This window comes from Piliocolobus tephrosceles, chromosome 6, assembly GCF_002776525.5.
Source record: "Piliocolobus tephrosceles isolate RC106 chromosome 6, ASM277652v3, whole genome shotgun sequence".
NCBI lineage: Eukaryota > Metazoa > Chordata > Mammalia > Primates > Cercopithecidae > Piliocolobus > Piliocolobus tephrosceles.
Window position 1 is genome coordinate 878369 of NC_045439.1, and position 19863 is coordinate 898231.

At 62.1% G+C, this 19863-nt stretch overlaps 2 protein-coding genes across 4 annotated transcripts in view; one reads left to right on the forward strand and one right to left on the reverse strand.

The window, feature by feature from the left end:
- Positions 1–2414, reverse strand: part of CLBA1 (clathrin binding box of aftiphilin containing 1) — a 19109-nt gene extending 16695 nt beyond the window's left edge. For all 3 annotated transcript variants that reach the window (XM_023205771.1, XM_023205768.1, XM_023205770.2), the window contains exon 1: positions 1346–2414. In XM_023205771.1, the coding sequence (XP_023061539.1) occupies positions 1346–1765 (420 nt within the window). In that variant the 5' untranslated portion in view covers positions 1766–2414. The remainder of the gene's footprint in view (positions 1–1345) is intronic.
- A 7630-nt stretch (positions 2415–10044) lies between these two features.
- The window catches only part of AHNAK2 (AHNAK nucleoprotein 2), a 37544-nt gene continuing 27725 nt past the window's right edge, over positions 10045–19863 (forward strand). Inside the window, 1 exon segment of the mRNA XM_026447495.1 lies at positions 10045–10099. Within this exon segment, the coding sequence (XP_026303280.1) occupies positions 10045–10099 (55 nt within the window).

The window sequence follows — 19863 nt, forward strand, 5'->3', positions numbered from 1 at the left end:
GCAGTGGCCGGATCTCAGCTCACTGCAAGCTCCGCCTCCCAGGTTTACGCCATTCTCCTGCCTCAGCCTCCTGAGTAGCAGGTACTACAGGTACCCGCCACGTCGCCCGGCTAGTTTTTTGTATTTTTTAGTAGAGACGGGGTTTCATCGTGTTAGCCAGGATGGTCTCGATCTCCTGATCTCGTGATCCGCCCGTCTCGGCCTCCCAAAGTGCTGGGATTACAGGCTTGAGCCACCGCGCCCGGCCAAAAAAAAAGAAATTATACATACTACAATAAGCACAGCACTTTACCTTGGAAAAGATGAAGGCTCGCGGGCTGAGTTAGTGTGAAGGGGTGGGAGGAGGGCGGTCTGAACCGGGAGAGGTCCTAACACCAGGTGTTGACAGGTGTGCTACGTCGGGGTGCTGAGCGCTGTGTGAGGGTGTGCGTGTGAGTCTCACGTATTCCAACGGGCCCCAGCTCAGCTGGGGGCAGTTTTTTGCATTCACCTACTCTTTCTTGTGAAATTTCAACTATGCTCAAATTGTTCCCTAATACATCAATCACGCTGGAAAACAAACCCTGTATTCAAAACAAGCATCGCAGCAGACCTTACTCTATTGAGAGTGGATCTCATCAGGATTCCAGGGAAACTGCTTTAGAAAACAAACAGTCCAGCCCTGAGAACCTAAATATCTTTATTTCCTTCCTCACTGGTTTTCTTTCTTATCTCTCGTGACGGTGTTTGGGATGAACCATTTGGGAAGAGGTGGCAGAGAAAGAGGAACAATGGAAGGAAGAAGACAGGAAAAGAGAAGGAGCGGAAGTGTCACCAAACAGTAAACACCCGGCAGTCTGCTCTGAAAGAGCAGGGGGGCAGGGGGCTGAGGGCTGGGACCCTGGCTCCTGGACAGGTCGGACTGGGCATCACCCAATTCATTACAAGAAAGTTGAAATGTGATCATGTGATTTTAGAAGCTCTGAGACTTCTAAACTCAGCAGATTAAGAATTCAGACAAAAAGCTCCTCCTCAAATGCCCTGAGCTGGGACCAGTACAGCCCCGCCAATGGGGAGTGGACAGGCCAGGGGAGGAATGGTCAGACAGAGTGACCCAGCTCAGGTGGCCCCCACCTGGCCTTGGTGTGACCCATTTCTGCAGCCTCCTCTGCCAACTCATTCCTTCCCTGGCCTCAGGATGGGACAGCCAACCACATGGCCAGGGACGAAGGCCAGGAGAGCAGCACACCCTCCCAGGCTCTCAGCCCCCTCCCTGGCCAGCACGCCACAACATTCGAGGGCTGCAGGCCTCTTGGTGTGTACACATATCCCGCTCAATATAGTGACCACAGCACGGCAGAAGTACCTCAGAAGGTGAGACGGCAGCAGTTCCTGTCACCCAAGGTCCACCCTGGCACGGTTGGTGAGAACTGCACTCCTTTGGGGCAGAAGTGGTTCTTGGTGGCTGGGGTTCTGTGAGTCTCTCCAGGAGTTCAGGGGACTGTGAGAATTGTCCAGACTTGGCTGAAGATTCCCGAAAGCCTTCAAACTCCCCCCAAGTGCTGCTGTGTTCCCCAGGGTCAGGATATCGGGCAACGCAGGTGGAACCGCCCTCACCGGGCAGGGAGACGCTGGCTTTCCCATCGGACAGGAGGTCGGGGCAGGTCCGTATCCATTCCAAACTGTCATCACTTAGCCTCTCAGGTGCCACTCGGAGGGAAGCGCTGGCTGCTTCCTCCCGGAGGTCACTCAAAGGCTCTCCCCGCAGCTCCTGCCGGCCTTGCATCTTGGAGCCGCCAGGCCAGCAGAGGCCCGATGGGCAGCTGCTCAGGAGACATGCACGCTGCGGTGCTGGCCGCCCGGGACTGCCCAACCTTCCCCTGCCCTGGAGGGGGCCTGGGGACGCTGCAGGAGTGCCCCGGGCTGCCCAGTGGCTGACGGTGGAAAGTGCCCACGTGCTGCTGTGGAACTGACACAAACCACAGGCACGGCCCGGTCGCCCGGGAGTCCTGGCTTCCTCCTACGCGTGCGAGCGCGGAGTCTGACACAGGGGCGTGTACCGGACCCACGGCAGGTGTGAGAGGGGCGGCCCAAAGCGGGGCTCCTGCTCTGGAGGGACCCGCGAGGGGGCCTGGGAGGTCCAAGCTGGCCAGAGGGAGTGGGTGCGGCGCCCCAGGGCGTCCCGAGAGTCCCTCTCGCACGCGGCCCGCAGGGCAGCCCTGGACCGCCTGAGCCTGGACAGGGTCCCAGGTGGCCGGCTAAGCGCCTGGCCCACGGCTCCCGAGAGTCCCTGCGTGTCCTGGGTCCCGGCCCGGGCCCCGCACCCACCTTCGTCGGCGCCTCGGCAGGGCCGCGCGGGGCCAGGCCGAGAGAAACCGGCAAACAGCAGTCCCCTCCTGCCTGCGCCGCCCCGTTGCCAGGCAACGGCGTGCGCCAGCTCCGCTTCCGGCGTCCGCCGACGAAGCGTCAGCACGCATCGGGGCGTGGCCAGCGCCGGCCCCCGCCCTCCAGGCCTCGCCCCCCACCCCCGGACCCGCCTTCCCTGCCCCGTGCCGCCTCCGCTGCTGGTGGGATCGGGCTTCCCCACCGGCCGAGCCCTGGGCGCGGGGCCGCTCGAGCTTTCTGTCCGTGCTTAGTTCGCCGCCCGAGTGGTTCTTTCTTTCTTTCTTTTTTTTTTTTTTTTGAGACGGAGTCTCTCTGTCGCCCAGGCTGGAGTGCAGTGGCGTGATCTCGGCCACTGCAAGCTCCGCCTCCCGGGTTCACCCCATTTTCTTTCCTCAGCCTCCCGAGTAACTGGGTCTACAGGTAGCCGCCACCACGCCCAGCTGATTTTTTGTATTTTAATAAAGACGGGGTTTCACCGTGTTAGCCAGGATGGTCTCGATCTCCTGACCTCGTGACCCGCCCGCCTCGGCCTCCCAAAGTCCTGGAATTACAGGCTTGAGCCACCGTGCCTGGCCCTAGAGTGGTTCTTTCTTTATCACGACGAGCTGCCCAGGTCCCGCAGCCCCCTCTCCCTGCGCCCCGCAGCCGAACTCGCTGCGCCGCCGACCTCGCTGTGGGTGTAGCTGAGCGACGGCCCCTCCCCTCAGGACTCCAGCTCCCCCAGGCGAGAGCCAAGTCCGTCTTGCTGACTCCTGAACCCCAAAACCTCGCCCGCTCCTAACTCGTCCCCATTCCTGGGGGAAGGAGCGGCGGGGAGGCTCCACCCCTCCCTCGCAGGCCCCACGGAGTACCCCCCTCCCTTGTCACCAGCCAGACCCAGGCAGAGCAGGGCTGGCAGACAGCCCCTCTCCAGCCACAGGACGATCAAGGAGCTAGGCTGGCCTCTGCCAGCTCCCCTCCGGGCTTCCAGGCCTTCTGCCATCTGCCCTCACCCCCAGACTCAAGGAGTCAACCTTGACTCCATCTCCTCCCTGGCCTTCCCAGATTGGCCCCCATCACTGCCTCCTCTGGGTAAGGGGAGGGCCCGACCCTGGTGAAGCCCTGAGCCACACCACCGGCTGTCCATCCCCTATCTACCTCAGGCTCATATTTCTCCCATCCTGGGGCCTGGGGTCCTGCCTGGACTCTGTCCTTGCTTGAATCACCCCTTCCCACCCTGGTCCTTCTCAGCCAAGCTACAGAAAAATTTAATTTTATAAATGACAAGATGAGATCACTCTCTGCACCTTAGACCCAGCCTCCTGTCCCTGCTCCTTCCTGAGGGGCAGAGCAGCTGGGCCATGCAGTATGGGAGCTCTTTGGCCAGACTGTCCAGGACTGAACCTTGGCTCGGGCACCCCAGCACCTCAGTGACCCTAAGGATGGTGATCAGGAGCTGGCTGGGTTTGTAGACCAGGCCTGGGCCTGTCTTGCCAGCTTAAGGGGAGTGTCCGTTCCCACTGCTGCCCCTCATCCACTGCATTGTCCTTGCTGTCCTTGAGAGGCCCAGGGAGCTGGGAGCGGGGCAGGAGGAGTGTTGTCCTTGTGTACAGGTGGGGAAACTGAGGCCCCGCCGCAAAGGCCTGCATGAGAAGCAGAGCTGGGACAGGAACTGCTCTCCTGGTTCTCTGCAATTCCCCACCCCGTCTGGGCCTCAGCTTCCATGTGGAGAGTGTGTGGAGCACGGCACCCCCAGGGTGGCTGGAGGATAAAAATGACTCATGTGGGTTGATGAGCTGGTGTGGTAGCTGAACAGAGTCCCACAGAGCTGTCCACATCCTAATCCCTGGAACGTGTGAATATGTGACCTTGCTGGGTCAAAGATACTTTATAGATGGGCTTAAATTAAGGCTCTTGAGAGGAGGAGCGGAGCCTGGATGATGCGTGTAATCACAAAGGTCCTGAGAAGGAAGCAGGAAGGTCAGAGTCAGAGAGGAGACACAAAGATGGAAGCAGAGCTGGAGTGATACAGGACTGCAGATGCCTCTGGAGGCCGAAAGGACCAGGAAACAGATCTCCCCTGAAACCTCCAAGGGAGGCTTCCATCCTGCCCACACCTAGAACTGGAGTTGACAAATGCGCACATGTTGTTTTCGACCACTGCGTTGGTGATATTTGGTTATGGCAGCAGCAGGGAACTAATACACCTGAATGACCCCTTGCAAACCACTAAAAGGTGCTGCCTAGGGGAAGCCAAGGTGCAGAGGAAATGGCAGCGGCAACCTTGACATCAGGTGTCCAACCCTGGTTGCAGGAGGAGGTGGGGCAGCCCAGGTAGCTGCTAGGCTGCCGCTGGCTTCTTGGGCCAGCTTCTGGGCAGACCATCCTGCTTCATGGCACACCCTGAAGGGCATGAGCTGAGGATAAGCCTTCCAGGTTGGCGATCGGAGCAGGCACTGCTCACGTTGAATTCGCCCAGCTGATAGGGGAGACTGGGCCAGAGAAGGTGGGTCCCCATTAAAGTCCGGGTGTGGGGGAAACATTAGCCATGACTCCCGAGGGACATGGAGGGGCAGGTGGAGTGTGGTCAGGAGGAGGAGCCCATGTGGCCCTCCCAGGACCTCTGCAGCCGCCTGAGTCCACCCTGAGCCCCAGCCCTGCCCAATGGGTGTGTGGGGAGCACCTTCCCTTCTGCAGAGGAGCCGAGCTTTCCTACCCTAGTCTTAGGAGGCAGGGGCCAGCCTAGGTCCTGGGGCAAGTGCCACCTGTCACAGAGCCCCACAGTCATCTTGGGATCCCCCAGCATCACCTGATGAGCAAGGACTGACTGGGGAGGGGTCCCCAGAAGCACCCAGGCATCCCGGTCCTCTGGGATCCTCAGCCCCAAGTCCTTAGGGTAAGCTGGGGAGTGTGCTTGTCCTCGCCTCTGGCAGCAGCAATGGCAGGGCTTGCAGGAGGCAGCATGGGAACCTGCTGCTGCTCAGATCCCAGGCTAGCCCACCTGGACTGCTGAGCCAGAGGGCCCGATAAAGACACGGGGGTTGAAAGAAAACCACCTGAGTGGAACGATGGCAGCACCCCGACATGCCCCACCACTGCCACATTTCCTGATCCCAGCTGTGTGGGTGCAGAGGAAGTGGACCTGGGGACAATACCCGGGGCTGAAACGGGCACCCAGCTTTGGGGGAGAGGGAGGCGGTTAGAGGTCAGGAGTCATGTGGTCAGGCAAGAGTAGGAGGCTGGGTGGACAAGTGTCCCCCACCTGGTCACGGGGGTTCTCCCCTATCATCTCCATGTAAAAGACTGAGCAGGGGCAGGCAGCAGCTGAGACAGTCCTAGATGCTCCCATCTCACCTCACACCCCTCCATCTGGGCATGGGGCTGGGCTGGATGCAAGGCTGTGGCTGGGGCAGGGCAGGGACCACAGCAGAGCTATTTTTGCTTATGTTGCTGCAGCTGCCGCAGCGAGCATCAATCATTGATGCTATGGGCATCCCTGCCTGCGGAGGGTGGAGGCGAGCAGTGCCAGTCAGGCCTTGGGGGCAGGGCAGCGGCCCTGCTGATGCATCAGGACCTGGGGAGCCTCGATTTCTCCCCCAGGCCCTGGCACCCAGCCTCAGGAAGGCTGTGGGCAACCAGCGGGCTGGGCCGGTGTCCCCATCTCGGTGGTCCAGGGAAGAGGTGGAGGCTGCGTGCATGTGACACCTTCTCCCCAGGGTGGCACCTGCAGCAGGGGTGGGGCCTTGTATGTGCCAGGGGCGGCTGTGAGTTGGGCTTGGGCCTGGTGATGCTGTGGGTGGGGGCATGAATTCCTGAGTCGAGGCCCACTTCTGTGGTCCTCCCTAGCCAGGCGTCTGTCCTCAGAGGAGCACATGGGGAGGAGACTGGAGCTGGGTGTGCTGACAGGAACGCAGGCTTCAGCTGGTGGGGAAGGACTGGGATGGGGGCTGGTAGCCCCTCTCACCTTCTCCCATGCTCCCACAGCTGTGACCCTGGAGCCCCGTTTCAGCTGCTGAGGCCCTGGTGGGTGGGTGGAGGGATTCTGGCTGGCCCCTGGGGAGCCAGTCCCCAGCCTCACATAGCCGCAGCCTGCCCGTTTGTAGGGGTACACTGCCCAAGTTGCAGGCCCTCCCGGAGGCATCTGGAGTGAGATAGAGCCCTCAGGACCCCAAGTTCCCTGAGGTGGGGAAGCTCTCTGGACAGACACCCCAAGGTGTCTTACTCAGGACACTCTCAGCTTAACCCTCAAGCTAGGAGAAGACCCCCAGAAGGAGGGTGGGAGGGGCAGTCCCCAGCTCCCCCAACAGTCACAGCCAGACTGCAGCCCCAGCACTCAGGGCGGGGCAGAGCCAGAGGCCACTGCAGAGAGACACCAGCCCTCTGTCTCAGAGTGGGCAGGAGAAGGGAGGAACGGCCTCCGGGTGGAGCAGGCCCTGCCCAGACCCCATCCTGAATTCTGGGCCCTGATTTCTGAATTCCAGACCCCATCCTGAATTCTGGGGCCACAGGGGAGCACGGCCCAGCTGCGTGTGTGTGTCTTTGCCCACCTTGGAAGTGGGCGGCCCCATGCAGGGCAGAGGCAAAGTTCCGACCCGGGAAGCCGTGATTGGCTCTGGGATCATTTCTTAGCCAGGGGTGGGCAGGCCCAGTGTTCACAGCTAGGTAAAGGTCTCAGCCACCCCAGGCTGAAGGGCAGGACCAGGGCAAAGTCCTCCCGAGTGTGGGGTCCCCACACTCCCGTGACGCCCCGCTGAACTTGCGCTCTCACTTGGTCCCCACCAAGATGGCCTGGAGGGCTCTCTCGTCTTGCTGAAGGAAAACAGAGGCAGGGGCAGCAGGTAGTAGCCCAGGGACGGGGACATGTTGGGGGGCAGCCCCCGCCTCCCCATCCAGGGCTCCGTCCTCACCCATCCTGCAAAGCTGAGGGGAGTCCCCATAGCCCTGTGCAGATCACGCCAGACAATCAGGAGAGGGGCCAGTGCATTTGGATGGGGGCCCAGGGGGCCGCATGACCTCGTCAAAGGCACACACCTAACAGGGCTGAGGATACAAAGGTGGACGAGTGCCCTGAGCTGCCCCTCGTTCCCAGGCCCTGCAGTCAAACTCAGACACAGAGGACTGGCGGGCCAAGCCCCCAGCAGACCAGGCAGAGGCATAGACGCAACCAGGGACACATGCAGAGGTGTACGCACCCAGGCACCCTAGTGGCTCTCTCCCTGTGCCCAGGGAGTGAATGACACCAGGTGAGCAGAGCAGGGTGGGGCCCTGGGGAGGGAGGTAAGTTCAGGGGCTCTGGACCCCAGGCAACACTGCTCAGCCCTGAAAGAAGGACACTGCGAGGAGGGGGTAAGACCCACGCCAGGTCCACACATGAGGGAGAAGACTGTGCCCCACCATGCCTGGGCTCATGAGGAGGCTGCCAGGGCCTCTTCCCAGCAGTGGCTCTGGCGTCCGTCTGACCTGCTGCTGGATGGCTGCCCAGTGGCTGCAGCGCGGCTAACGGGAACTGTCTAGAGTGAGTCATCGCGCGCTGGTGGCTCACCTGGGCCCGCTGGCTGTGCGTGGTCTCCGAATGAGCCCAGGAACGTGTGTGTCCTGTGTGTATGTGTGCACGTGCATGGGTCTGTGTCCTGGTGTGGGTGTTCATGCATGCAGGCCTGAGTGTATACGTGCCTGTCGCTGAGTGTATCAAATATCCCAGGTGGCCTGTGTCTTGGTGAGTTTGTGATCTTGTCTATGAGTGTGTGTGTCTGCCTGGCCCTTCCGGTGCAGCCTGGCCTCTTCCCACCCCAGGAAAAGGTGTCTCTGTGTGTGTGTGTGCGCGCGCGCGTGTGTGTGTATGACGGAGACAGCATGTATGTTTGTGTGTGTCTCTATGTGTCTGTGTGAGTGTCTGTGTGTCTGTATGTGTGTGTGCCTCTGTGTGTACCTGTGTATATATCTGTGTGTCTGTGTCTCTGTCCGTGTGTCTCTGTGTCTCTGTCTTTACCTCTGTATGTATGTGTGTGTGTATCTGTGTGTGTGTCCGTGTGTGTGTCTGTGTGAGTGTCTGTGTGTCTGTGTGTGTGTGCCTCTGTGCGTACCTGTGTATATATCTGTGTGTCTGTGTCTGTCCGTGTGTCTCTGTGTCTCTGTCTTTACCTCTGTATGTGTGTGTGTGTGTATCTGTGTGTGTGTCTGTGTGTGTGTGTGTGTCCCTGCATCTGACCCACATCCCCGGACGTTGCCAAGCAGCAGCTCCTTGGTGGGGGTCCTCTCCTGGGTCTCTTCCAGCCCTGCCTCCCCCCATAATCCCGGCAGAACTCCACTCTTTCCGGTGTGTGCCCAGCTCGGGTCTACACCAGGCCAGGTGTCACCAAACTCTTAGAACTGCCTTGGGCCCCTGCCCTCCTTGTCCACACCGCAGGTGTGCTGCCTCTGTGTGGTGCCCAAGCTCGATCCCAGGAAGGCTCCTACCCTCTGCGCTCTGTCCTCACCGAGTCCCCTCTGCCCGAACATATCGGGATCCTTTCACTCCTTCCCACACCACAGCCCTGGTTCCACTGCTCGTATTTCCAGTTGTGCCCCATGCTAACACCCCTAGCCACCTGTGCAGTCTATCCTCAGCTCTCACCAAGCTCAGAGACCCTGCTTGGAGCCTTAGGTGGCACATCCTGCCCACAGGAGCCCCCTCAGCAGCCTTGCTGCCCTGCCCCCGCCCACTGGGCCTGACTTTCAACACCAGCCCTTTTGCCCCCATTCTCTGCACACACACTATTCTGTTCCCTCTCTCCAGAACACTCTTCCTACACTGCCTGGCTCATACTTCACCCCTAAGGTCCCAGCTTACACTGCCGGGAGCCTTCCAGGACCCCCGTTCCCCCGCCCCTAGGGCAGTCCCGCCCTGCAGAACGCCTTATCCTTGCAGTCTTGCCTGTGTCTACACCAGACCTGGAGCCCCTGGGGCAGGGCCAGTAGGGTGCTGGTTGCCGCTGTGTCCTAGGCCCTAGGCTCTTGACAAGAATCAGTAGAAAGGATGACTCTGGGCGGGGTTCTGGCTCCAGGACGGCCCCCCAGCGCTGGGTGCTCCCGCACGCAGCGCCCACCCCGCAGCCCGGTCCGTGGCGCCCTGTTTCCCTGTTCTCAGCCGCGTCCTCGTATCTGCCACCCCCAGCCCCTGCAGAATTCTGTCTTGTCCTTATGCTGCCGGATCACTTCCTGGGGTGCCCGCGACCACTGCTGTCCCCGCAGGCTGCCCCCCACCCCAGCTTGTGAGTAAAGTGTCTGTCTCCCCCGGAATGGGAGGTGAAGACAGCGGCAAGTCCAGGGGCCTAGGTGCGGGGAGCCTGAGCTCGCTCCCTGGCGGGAGTCCAAAGTTAATTCTGCGGACGCGACGGGCGGGCCGGGGGCGCGGAGCGGGGCGGGGCCTGGCCGGGAGGGGCGGGGCCTCGACGGCGGCAGCCAATGGGCTGAATGAGGCCGGCGGCACCGCCCGCGAGCGCGCTCCGCAGTGGCCCGGCCGGGCTGGGCGGACCCGGGCTGGGTCCCAGCTGTGCGGCTGGGTAGCCTGGCGCGCGGTGTCCGCAGTCTGAGGTCGGCCGCCCGCGGCAGCGCAGGGCAGCGGGGCAGAGCGCGGCTCCCGCCCGCCCGCCCGGTGCGCCGGAGCTGGGACCAGCGACTGGACGCGACGGGCCGGCAGGCCCGCACCGCCTGGCCGCCGCGATGTGCGACTGCTTCCACATGGTGCTGCCTACCTGGCCCGGAACCCCCGGCAGCGGTGCGCCCTCCCCGCCTGCAGCCAGCTCCGGTGGGGCGGGTGGGCTCCGCGCGAGGGCGCGCGCTGGGGCGTGTCCGGGGGCGCGCAGTGCGGGCTGTGGGGGCGGGGGACTCGGGGACGCCGGCTGGACGCGCGCGCTGTTCTGGGCCTCCCCGGCCGCTGGGGTCTCTTCTCCCGTGCCTCGCGTTCTACCTGTCCGCGACTCTCGGTCCCTGCTCCTCTCCCGGCCTCTGGGGCTGTCTCAGCCGCTCACTTTGTTTCTCGGTGGCTGACTCGTCTCTGTCGCGCACTCCCTCTGTCTGTCACTCGCGGTCCCTGTCTGTCTCTCCTTTTCGCTCCTGCCCCGCTGCTGGGACGCTGTCTGGTCGAGAGGCGGCCTCCTGGGAGGTGCTACCGCGCTCTGGAGCAGAGCTGGTGTCTGCATGGGGCATGAAAGCCGGGGCCGCCGGGACCCGGGGCACCTGCACCAGGCTTGCCCTCTCACCTGCTTTGGGGGCGAGCAGCCAGGCTGGTCCAGGAGTCTGGGCTCTCCACTTTGGTCCGGGGCTTCCAGGCAGGGTTGGGCAGCGTCTACTGTGTGGCTGTGTGGTGAAGTCGCTGGCTAGGTAGAGGCCTGTGGCAGCGCTAGGCCTGAGGTCTGGGGCCTTGTGAGGGGCCTGAATGGGGTCAAAGTCAGGCCACAGGGTCCCTCAGTGCTGGGCAAGGGAAAGCGGGTGCTACCCACTGGCATGCACCCAGGGTTGGTCAGTAGCCTCCCTCTGAGCCGCAGGCTACAGAATGTGTACCTGCTGCTTTTTGTGCGTCTGTCCCTGCACTGGGCCTGGTTCCAGGGCCTGGGTGTCTCAGCATCTTAGAGGGCAGGGCTGGGGTGGGGGGGCAGTCCCTTGGGCTAGGTCTATGCTGCTGCAGCCTGACCACACCCAGGGCCTTGGCAACCACTGGCCAGGGGGTTGGGCTGTGCCGGCACTGGCACGGGCTGGACCCCACTCCTTGGGGAAAACAGGTCAATGCTAATGGTGCCATGCTGCAGGTGCAGAGGGGTGCCCTTGTTCTGGGCATGCCCCCCAGCTGCAGCAGGCACTACCAAGGCCCCTCCTGTGGCCTGTTTATCTGGTGCGCACTTAGGGTGGGAGACTTGTCGGAGGAACTCCAGAGCAGGGAGGCCCCTACAGCGCCTGCTTCACGGTGTTGCAGAAGGGAGTCCAAGGTGTCTGGGCTCAGCAGCGGAAGGATGATGGCCCCGGTGGGCTGGAGGCCCCCAGCCCCCTCCTCTTTCACTATGACTGGCCCTGCCCACATGGCTGCAGGTCGACCTCCTCAGAGGGAGAAGGGCGGGGCCCCAAGGCATGGGACCACTACCCTGCCCCCAGCTTCCCTGCACAGCCCTTCCTCTCCACTTCCTCCTCACTCACGGGCACCCAGAGACTCCCAAGTTGCAGGGTCAGGACCACCTCATCCACCCTCAGCCTCCACAGAGGCCTGTGCTGGCTTCGTGGTTCCCAGCCTGTCTGAGGCAGTCCCTCCCTGTGTCCAGCCTACAGAACCATCCGCTCTTAGGGAATAAGGTCAGTGGCTCTCACTGGAGCTTTGGTAGGAGACTTGCAAGATCAGAGCCCTTGGGAGTTCTGTCCAGCACATCAGTTCCCAGACCCTCCCCAACCCTGCAGCCTAGGAATGTGCATTCCTGACAAGCACCCTGCCACCTACTGCCTTTCCCAACCTGGATTTGGTCCAGGCCTTTTTCACCTGCAGTCCCCTCTCAGCAGGCTGGAGATGGGCAGACTCTCCCCTACTCTAGTCTTCCTATCCAGTTCAAACCTGCCCTCTGCCAGCCGCACCAGGCACCAGCCCAGCAGGGAGCCATCTCCTGGGCAGCTTTTGTGCCGAGGCTGCCCCCTGGTGGCCTTGCTGGGAACACCCCACGCAGCGCTGCCCACTCTAACACCAGCCCGTTCACTCCCAGCGGGCTCTGGGTGTCACACCCTTGCCTACTCCTGGGGAAGAGTTGGATCCCCGATAGCTGGGGAGACAGGGAACCCCTCCCTGGCCCTGGCCCCCACCCTGCACCTGCTGCCCCTGGCTTGGCCTGAGCACCTCCCACAACCACACCCCAAGAAAGCGCCACCGTGTTGGGAAGGCCCCAGGTGCAGTGACATCACGCGAAGATGTGTGGGTGGTCTCTCCTCTGGGACGGGGGTCATGAGATGGCTGGGCCCTTTTCCAAGAAGGGTGCAAAGCAGGGCAGCTGTGGAGGTGGTCTGGCTGTTCTGGGCCTCGCTGGTGCCCTCTTCAGGGCCTTGGGCTGCAAATGTGGGTCAGGACCTCACATTCGGAGACGGGAGTGATCGCAGCTGCCTGTGCTGCTAGCGCCATGCAGCCAGGGATGCCAAGTGACAGCACGGGCCGGCCTGTCACCACCCTAGTGTCTCCCTGACTGGGTCGCCCACACTGAGGGAGGGCTGTATTCCCATTCTGCAGACAGGGACACTGAGGCTGGGGACTGTGAGGCAGTGACTCCCTGGGCTCTTAGGGACCAGAGCAGAATATTGCATGCTTTGGTCAGTGACATGCTATTCTGACAGGTACTGGCTCTGCCCTGCCCCACCAGGCAGGGTGACTGCAGGCAAAGGAGCCCCTCTGTGGCCGCTAGTGGCAGGAATGGCCCTGAGGAGGAGGCAGCAGAGGGCATCCTGGAGTGCCCTCCAATGAGGTGGCCTCTCAGAAGCCACCGACAGTGATATTGTAAGTGTGTTCCTAACAACAACCCCAGCACTTTCCCTGGTGGGGAAACAGAAGCTGAACCACCAGGGAGGGAGGCTGGGCTGCTGCTGGCCTCTGGCTCCTGCCCCAAACCTCAGGAGTGCCCACCTGGTGCAGCTCAGGGAAGGGGGTGGGGCTCAGAAGTGGACAGGAGGGTCAAGCCCGCAGAGCCTCCAGTTCCAATGCCCCGGGAGCCCGCTCCCTCCCGGCCTTCTCCGTGCCCAGGAAGCTGAGTGCCCACTCCCATCTGGGCTCATCGTGGCTGGGCCTACAGCAGGAATGCCCTCATTGCCTTCTCTCCATTTGGCCAAGCTCTCCTGTCCTGGGCTGGGCTAGGAGCTGCCTCTTCTGGGAAGCCCCCTGGGTTGCTGGGCTCACTCCCAGCTCTCCCTTAGACTCTGGCCCCCTCTGTGTCCTTCCTCTTGTGACACCTATGCTGAAAGCCTCTGTGTTTCAGGCTCAGCTGGGGGCTGGCTTGGCCAGGTGTGGAGAAGTATAGGTGCTGGGGAGCAAAGGCCCCCAAACCCCAGCAAGGGGGGGCACTGCCATCTGGGGGTCCCTGCCACTCACTTCAGGAGTAGCATGCCACACTCTCCCAGCTTGGTCTTCTGGCTGGCAGAGGCACACCCTGCCCTCAGGGCTGGTGTGAGCTGTGGGAGTACGTCCCGTCTGGCTGCCTGTCACCCATGCTTCTGGGTCTCAAAGCCACCCCGGGAGCCCTGGGACCTGGGAGGTCATACCTCAGCAGAGCAAAGATCCACCCATTGCTCATTCAACAAATGTGAACCCCATTTTTGTGGCCAGTGCAGCCACAGGGGCACAGAAGGGCCAGAGAGGGCTCCCTGGAGGAAAACTGGCCCAAATGGAGACTGGGACTGATCATGAAAAAGAAGTGGAGGCAGAGCAGGAGGAGCTTGCGGAGGCTGAGGGCGAAGGCAGAGACCTGCAAGGTGCTCAACCCAGTGCATCTGGGACAGGTGGGGTGAGGATGGAGAGGTGGCAGCGCCAGCTGCTGGAGGGAGGGCTTTGTTCTGAGGGCACTGGGGAGCCCCATAGGTCTTAGGGCAGTTTCGGCAGGAAGGAAGCTGCTCCGTGGGGGATTTGGAGGCCAGGTTAGCCTGGAGGGAGCTTAGCAGAGTCTTAACTGGACACACAGGGAGGACGGGCCATGCTCCTCTGCTCCTCTCCATCCCCTCTAAGGGTGATGGGATCCCCGGCCACGCTGTGAGCTTCGAGGGTGTCTCCACCAGGCCCCACCTGCACTCAGTCTGAGCCTCCAGATTTCCCTTTATTTTTCTTTTTTTGGAAGCCATAGCCTGGCCGGGAGCCAAGGACTTTCTTGCTCGGATAAATATTTAATAGTCAGAAGCACTTTCTAAAATGGAAACATGGAGCCGGGCCCAGGAGGCAGGGGGTAGGGAGGGGCTGGGGCGGGAGGCGGTGATCCCCCATCCCCGCACCTACCAGAGGCCCACAGAGTTATTTGCAGCCACCGCCCTCCCCTCCAGCTGCCAGTCCCTGCCCTGCCAGCTGTGCTGCGCAGACTTGGACTTGCTGACCCAGTGTGTGCTTGTGAGGGTGGGAGTGGCATCGGGGCCTTCTCTCTGCAGCGCTCTTGGGAGGGACTCCTTCCTGCAGGGTGGCGGTGGTGGGAGGGTAGGCAATTGCACAGGCTGTTCCGGGTAGGAGTCCGGAAAGGGATCTCAAGCCACGCCCCTGCCTGGACGCTGCAGAGGGTATAGCCAAGCAGGGGCAGCTGGGGATGCCCGGGACGCGGCAGGGGCGGGATACTTTGGGGAGCCTCACTGGGCTATGTCCGTGTGAGCCCTGCCAGCTGGAGGGGCTGTCAGGTGACAGCACCTGGGTGGGCGGGAGGCCTCATGACTCAGCCCCACCGGGTGGAGTTAAGCCCCCTTGTTTAGGGCTCCAGCCCTCGGTCCTCGGCCTGCTCCTGCTCCCTGGCAGGCCTGGCTCCTGAGTGAGCCAGTACCGTCGGCTCCTTGGTGACACATGCCCTGAGAATGCCGAGCTTCACGCCTTGGCCTCCTCCTGGCTGATTCACCATCCACTGCCCTCGGCCCTGCCTGGCCCCGCCAGCAGCCGAGTTCCCACGGTGACTCCTAGCTGGTCCTGGGTCCTAACAGCTCCGAGCCGGGACTAGCTGTGCAGTGCACATCACTGGACATGCTGGATCTCAGGGTCCGTGATGTGGTGGCTCAGCAGATGCCCTGCCTGCCGTCCCTCCAGCTGATCAGACACCTGCCTGACCACTGAGTCCCACCACGTGGTGCCAGGGGTCTGGAAGGTGGGGTCCCCAGGAACTGAGGCAGGTGAGCAAGGCCCTGCCCAGCACCTGCCTGCTGGTGGTCAAGTGTGCCCCTCTTGGGACTGGCTAGCAACAGGGGCAGCGTATGAGGCGTGGCTCTCCAGCTCTTACCCTTCCCAGTAAGTGGTCCTGAGCCAGAGCCCAGGCTCTCCAGCCTGGCCCCTTCCCTTGCTGTGTGTCTGCACCGTGCTGTGGGCACCCACTGCCAGGGGCTCTGTAGCCAAGGGCTTGGTGCTGACTGCCTGGCAGGGTAGCGAGTCCAGGATCTGAGCTGGGAAGGTGCCCCAGGCAGAGCCAGTGGCACGTGCTTAGAGTCTGGAGAGGGCCTGGGGCAGGGTGTGGTGCGTTCCCACGGCAGTCCATGTTGAGGAGGGTGCGCCAGGAGGAGATCTCGGTCATGTGTTCCAGGGCTTGGTGGACCACAGTCGCCGCACTGCAGCGAGGGTCTGGGAGGGGCTTACGTGGCTGGTGCTGTGGCCAGCTCTGCAGGGCGCCTCCCTCTGGCTGCTGTGAGGTGGGCCTAGCTGGTATGGGGTCCCCAGTAAAGGCGCTTGTGGGGGTCAGTGCTGTGTCTGGCATGATGGCCCTGCTCTGTGCCAGCGTCCCCTTCCCATCCCACTCCAGCTGGGCTGGGCCTCTAGGTACGGTGATGACTCAGCCAGCCCTGCCCTGCCTGGCTAGTGTGGGTGTCAGGTGGTAAACAGGTAAACATTGTTCCCAGGTGAGAGCTGTCTGGGAGTGTTCCCGGAGCAGACCTGGCCAGCTTTTCTGTCTTCGTGTAAATAGAATCATTTTCTACCTTGGTGACCATTAGGTTTTCGTGTCAGCCTTTTTAGGGCATTGCAATGGGGGGAGGCCAGGAAGGGGCCTGGGACCAGGTCCCTGCCTTTCAGGACTTAGGAGCCCCTGGGGCGTCTCCCACCCCATTTGCCGGCCAGTGCCCCTGCCCTGGGGCTGGGACAGAGCCTTCCCCACCCTTGAAGTCCTCTGGCCTACTTGAGGACCCCTTCTCTCTGTGCCCACCTCAGGTCACCCTGACATCCCGTGGCGGGGGCAGCCCTCTCAGCCGCACCTTCCCACCTCTTCCCAGGCCACTGGGGCCTGGTGTGGGTGCCATTCCGTCGCTGACCTACCGGGCCGGGTCTGACCCCTCGCTGACCATGAGGCCTGGGCTGGGCCTCAGCTGTGCGGGCCTGCTCCAGACTGCCTGTTGGAGGCAGGTCCCCACCCAGGCTATGGGCACAGGGCTGGCACCCTGGGATCCCAGTGGGGCTGCACATGCACATAGCACAGTTGGTTGTGTCCTGCTGAAGCCTCCTGGCCACCCAGAGCAAAGACGAGTGGGAGCTAAGGGCCCAGGGTGCAGCAGGGTGAGGTGACCAGGAGGTGGGCCAGGCAGCTGGAGCTCTGGATAGTGGGGGACTTGGGGTCATGGGACTCAGGTGTTTCTCAGCCACCACCCAGAAATGACTGGGAAAGATGGGAGGCTTGTTAAAAAAAAAAAATAAATGCTAGGCCAGTGCGCAGGCTCACACCTGTAATCCCCGCACTTTGAGAGGCTAAAGCAGAAGGATCTCTTGAGTCCGGGAGTTTGAGACTAGCCTGGGCAACACAGGGAGACCTGGTCTCCACAAAAAATTTAACAATTAGCCAGGCGTGCTGGTGTGGGCCTGCAGCCCCAGCCACTTGGGAGGCCAAGGCGGGAGGATCGCCTGAGCCCATGCGTATGAGATCAGCCTGGACAATATAGTAGGATCCTGTATCTACAAAAAAAATTTAAAATTAGCCAGGTATGGCGGCGTCACCTGGAGACCCAGCCACTTGGGGGGCTGACACGGGAGGATGGTTTGATTCCGGGAGTTTGAGCCTGCAGTGAGCCATGATCGCACCACTGCACCCCAGCCTGGGTGAGAGAGAGAGACTCTGTTTCAAAAAATGCTGGTTCCTGAGCCCCACCACACCCTGCTTACCAGATACCCTGGTGCTTCGAGGGGTGGGGGCTGCTGTGAGTTTGGGCTGCGAGGGCTGAAAGGAGGCCAGGGTTGGCTGCCCTGGGGGCTCAGGCAGGTGGCAGATGACCAGGCCCCAAGGTCACTGGCCCAGCCCCCTGTGGGCTCAGTCCTGCCCTTAGGCTATGCCTCTCCTCCCTTCTGGGCCAGCCTCTATCCTGGCACCCGTAGGGAAACTGAGACACAGGGCTTCTGCAGAGCCTGCCTGGGAGGGACCTGCTTCAGGCCTGGGTCTATCCACAGAGCAGGACCTGGCACGCACTAAGGCACTCACCAGACTGGGCTGGCTGTGTGACTCAGAGCGGTCTGTTCCTCTGCAGTCAGCTGCTCAGGCTGGGGGGGCACTCAGGGTGGGGTCCCCAGCCCCAAGAAGCTGAGTGAGTGTTGAGGGCTGGCCTTGCTCCTGGCCCATCAGGGGACCCGCCTACTCCCTCTGGTGGGACGTGGAGGTCCTGGCAGGGTCCAGAGCCAGCCCTAGGAGCAGGCGGAGGCGGGATAATGGGGGGAGGAGCTGTGGAGGGAGGAACCGGGCGTGGCAGGGGGAGGCGGCCAGTTGGGATCTTCACTTCTGGGCCAGTTGGGAGAGCATCCGTGGCTTCCTTGGTAAGTGGCTCCTGTGCCCACCCCCTGCACTTCGGCCCCCTTCCCGGTCAGCCCCGGGCACCTGCTTGCCTCACTCTTCTGCAGGTCTGTGGGGGCCAGCAGGCCACCAGCAAGAGGGGCTGGAGGAACAGCGCTGGGCTGGGCATAGCCCTGACCCACAGCTGGTGGCTGGGCAGGGGTGTTAGTTCACCATGGCTCCAGCCAGGGCCAGTGGGTTGGGCACGGATGTCAGAGAGAAATTCCCGGAGCCCCTTCTCCTGGCTCCTGGCCCCTGGGGTGCTGGCGGAGCCCAGGCCATACAAGGTGTGTGGCAGGACACCGAGCTGTGGGCCCTGGGCAGGTAGGGGACAGTGGCTCTTGTTTGCAAGGAGCCTGGGTGTGGGGGAGGTGAATGTGAAGGGCACCTGCACTCAGGGCAGCCGCAGGTCTGCAAGTCCCCCGGAGGGGCGTGGGGCCTGGGGAAGGGTCTTCAGATGACCCTGTGCTTGTTTGGTACACAGGGGCCCTGGATGTCTGTGGAGGGCGGTTGCTTCCAAAGGCCAGGTGTACACTCCTGAGGGTGCCTGAGGTGGGCAGTGGGGGCCTGGGGCGATAGGCAGCCCCATCACAGGGTCACACTGCCCTGGACGTCTGTGGGGCCGGCCTTTCAGCTCAGGGAAACTGGCTCCGGCTAGCCAGCCTGGGATGGGTGGGAGCGTGGGGCTGCTCCTTTTGGCTGCCCAATCCCTTGGAGAGGTGGCTGGTGTGCTCCCCTGTGCCTCAGTTTCTCCAGGAGCAGGAGATGAACTGGGCCCACCTGCTGCCCTCCCATCCCCATCAACGGCCTCCCACCCTCAGGCTTACCAGGCTTTTCCAGGAGATCTGACAAGCTCCTTCCTTTTTCCCATACACTGCCTGCACTAGCATTTATTATGCACCTACGGTGTGCCAGGCTCTGAGTGCTTGGTGAGCAAAGTGTTCTGGGGACCAGGGACCAGGCAGTGTTCAGAAGCCATGGCAGGGTGGCCAAGCGTACTCTGTAAATTTGCCCAGCAGAGAAGACAGCCTGGGAAAGCCCAGAGAGAGCGAGCCCGTGGCCTAGGCAGGCACAGTGAGGGCTGGAGAGGCTGTGGATGTTGGCTAGGGCTAGAGCAGGCACAGAGAGGCTTCCCGGACAGTCTGACCTATGGATGGCACTAGGGAGCTACGGAGGGTTGTTTCGGGAGAGGGTGATGTGAATAGCCTCACGGGTACAGCTGGGCTGCGGTGGGGAATGGTTGCTGGGTGGGCGAGGAGCCCAGCTCCTAGGTCTAGGGGACTGAGGCTGGCTCCTCCGCCCTCCTGCAGCCTTGGAGGCAAACACAGAGGCAGGAGCAAGAGCCAGAGCTGGCTCTGCCCGCCTCATCCCGAGAGAGTTATCTCGAGAAGGTGGGGGAGGGGTGGGGGATGTTGCTCAGGAAAGTCTGAAGGTCTCATGACAGTCAGCCCGCTTGGCACTTTCTTCATGAAGTTCCACGACTGGGTGAGGCCCAAGTGCAGCCGGTTGTGTGCTCCTGTGTCTGGGTGGGCACAGGGCTCCCGCCTCCATGGCCTCACTCAGGGTGTTCAGAGGGAGGAGCTCAAGCCAGACACACAAGTGCACACACGCCCTAGCACCTGAACACGTACATCCCGTGAGCACACACGTGTGCATACTCACCTGCAAACCTGGAGTGGGCCGTTTCTCCCACCCAGGATGGACTTTTCTGGCCACTGGAGAGCCAGTCTCCTCCCTGCCAGCCCCCAGGGCCCTGGTGACTTGCAAATGCACCCAACCATGCCCTCCCACCTGGAGGCAGGAGATGGGGCCCCCGGGCTGCCAGTTTAGATGCAAACTTGGATTTTGTTTAAGCAAAATCCACTTTCTCCCTGCACGGACCTGTTCTGGACCCTCCAACAACTCTCATTTAGCCGGTGGCTGGTGGGAGTCCTCAGTTCGGACCGGCTGTGGAGCAGGGGTGTTGGTGAGCCTCTGCTGCACTCCCCAGCCTGTGTTCCTTCTCCCCTCCCGCTCCGCCCGCCCTCCGCCACTCCCCCCTCCCCTGCCC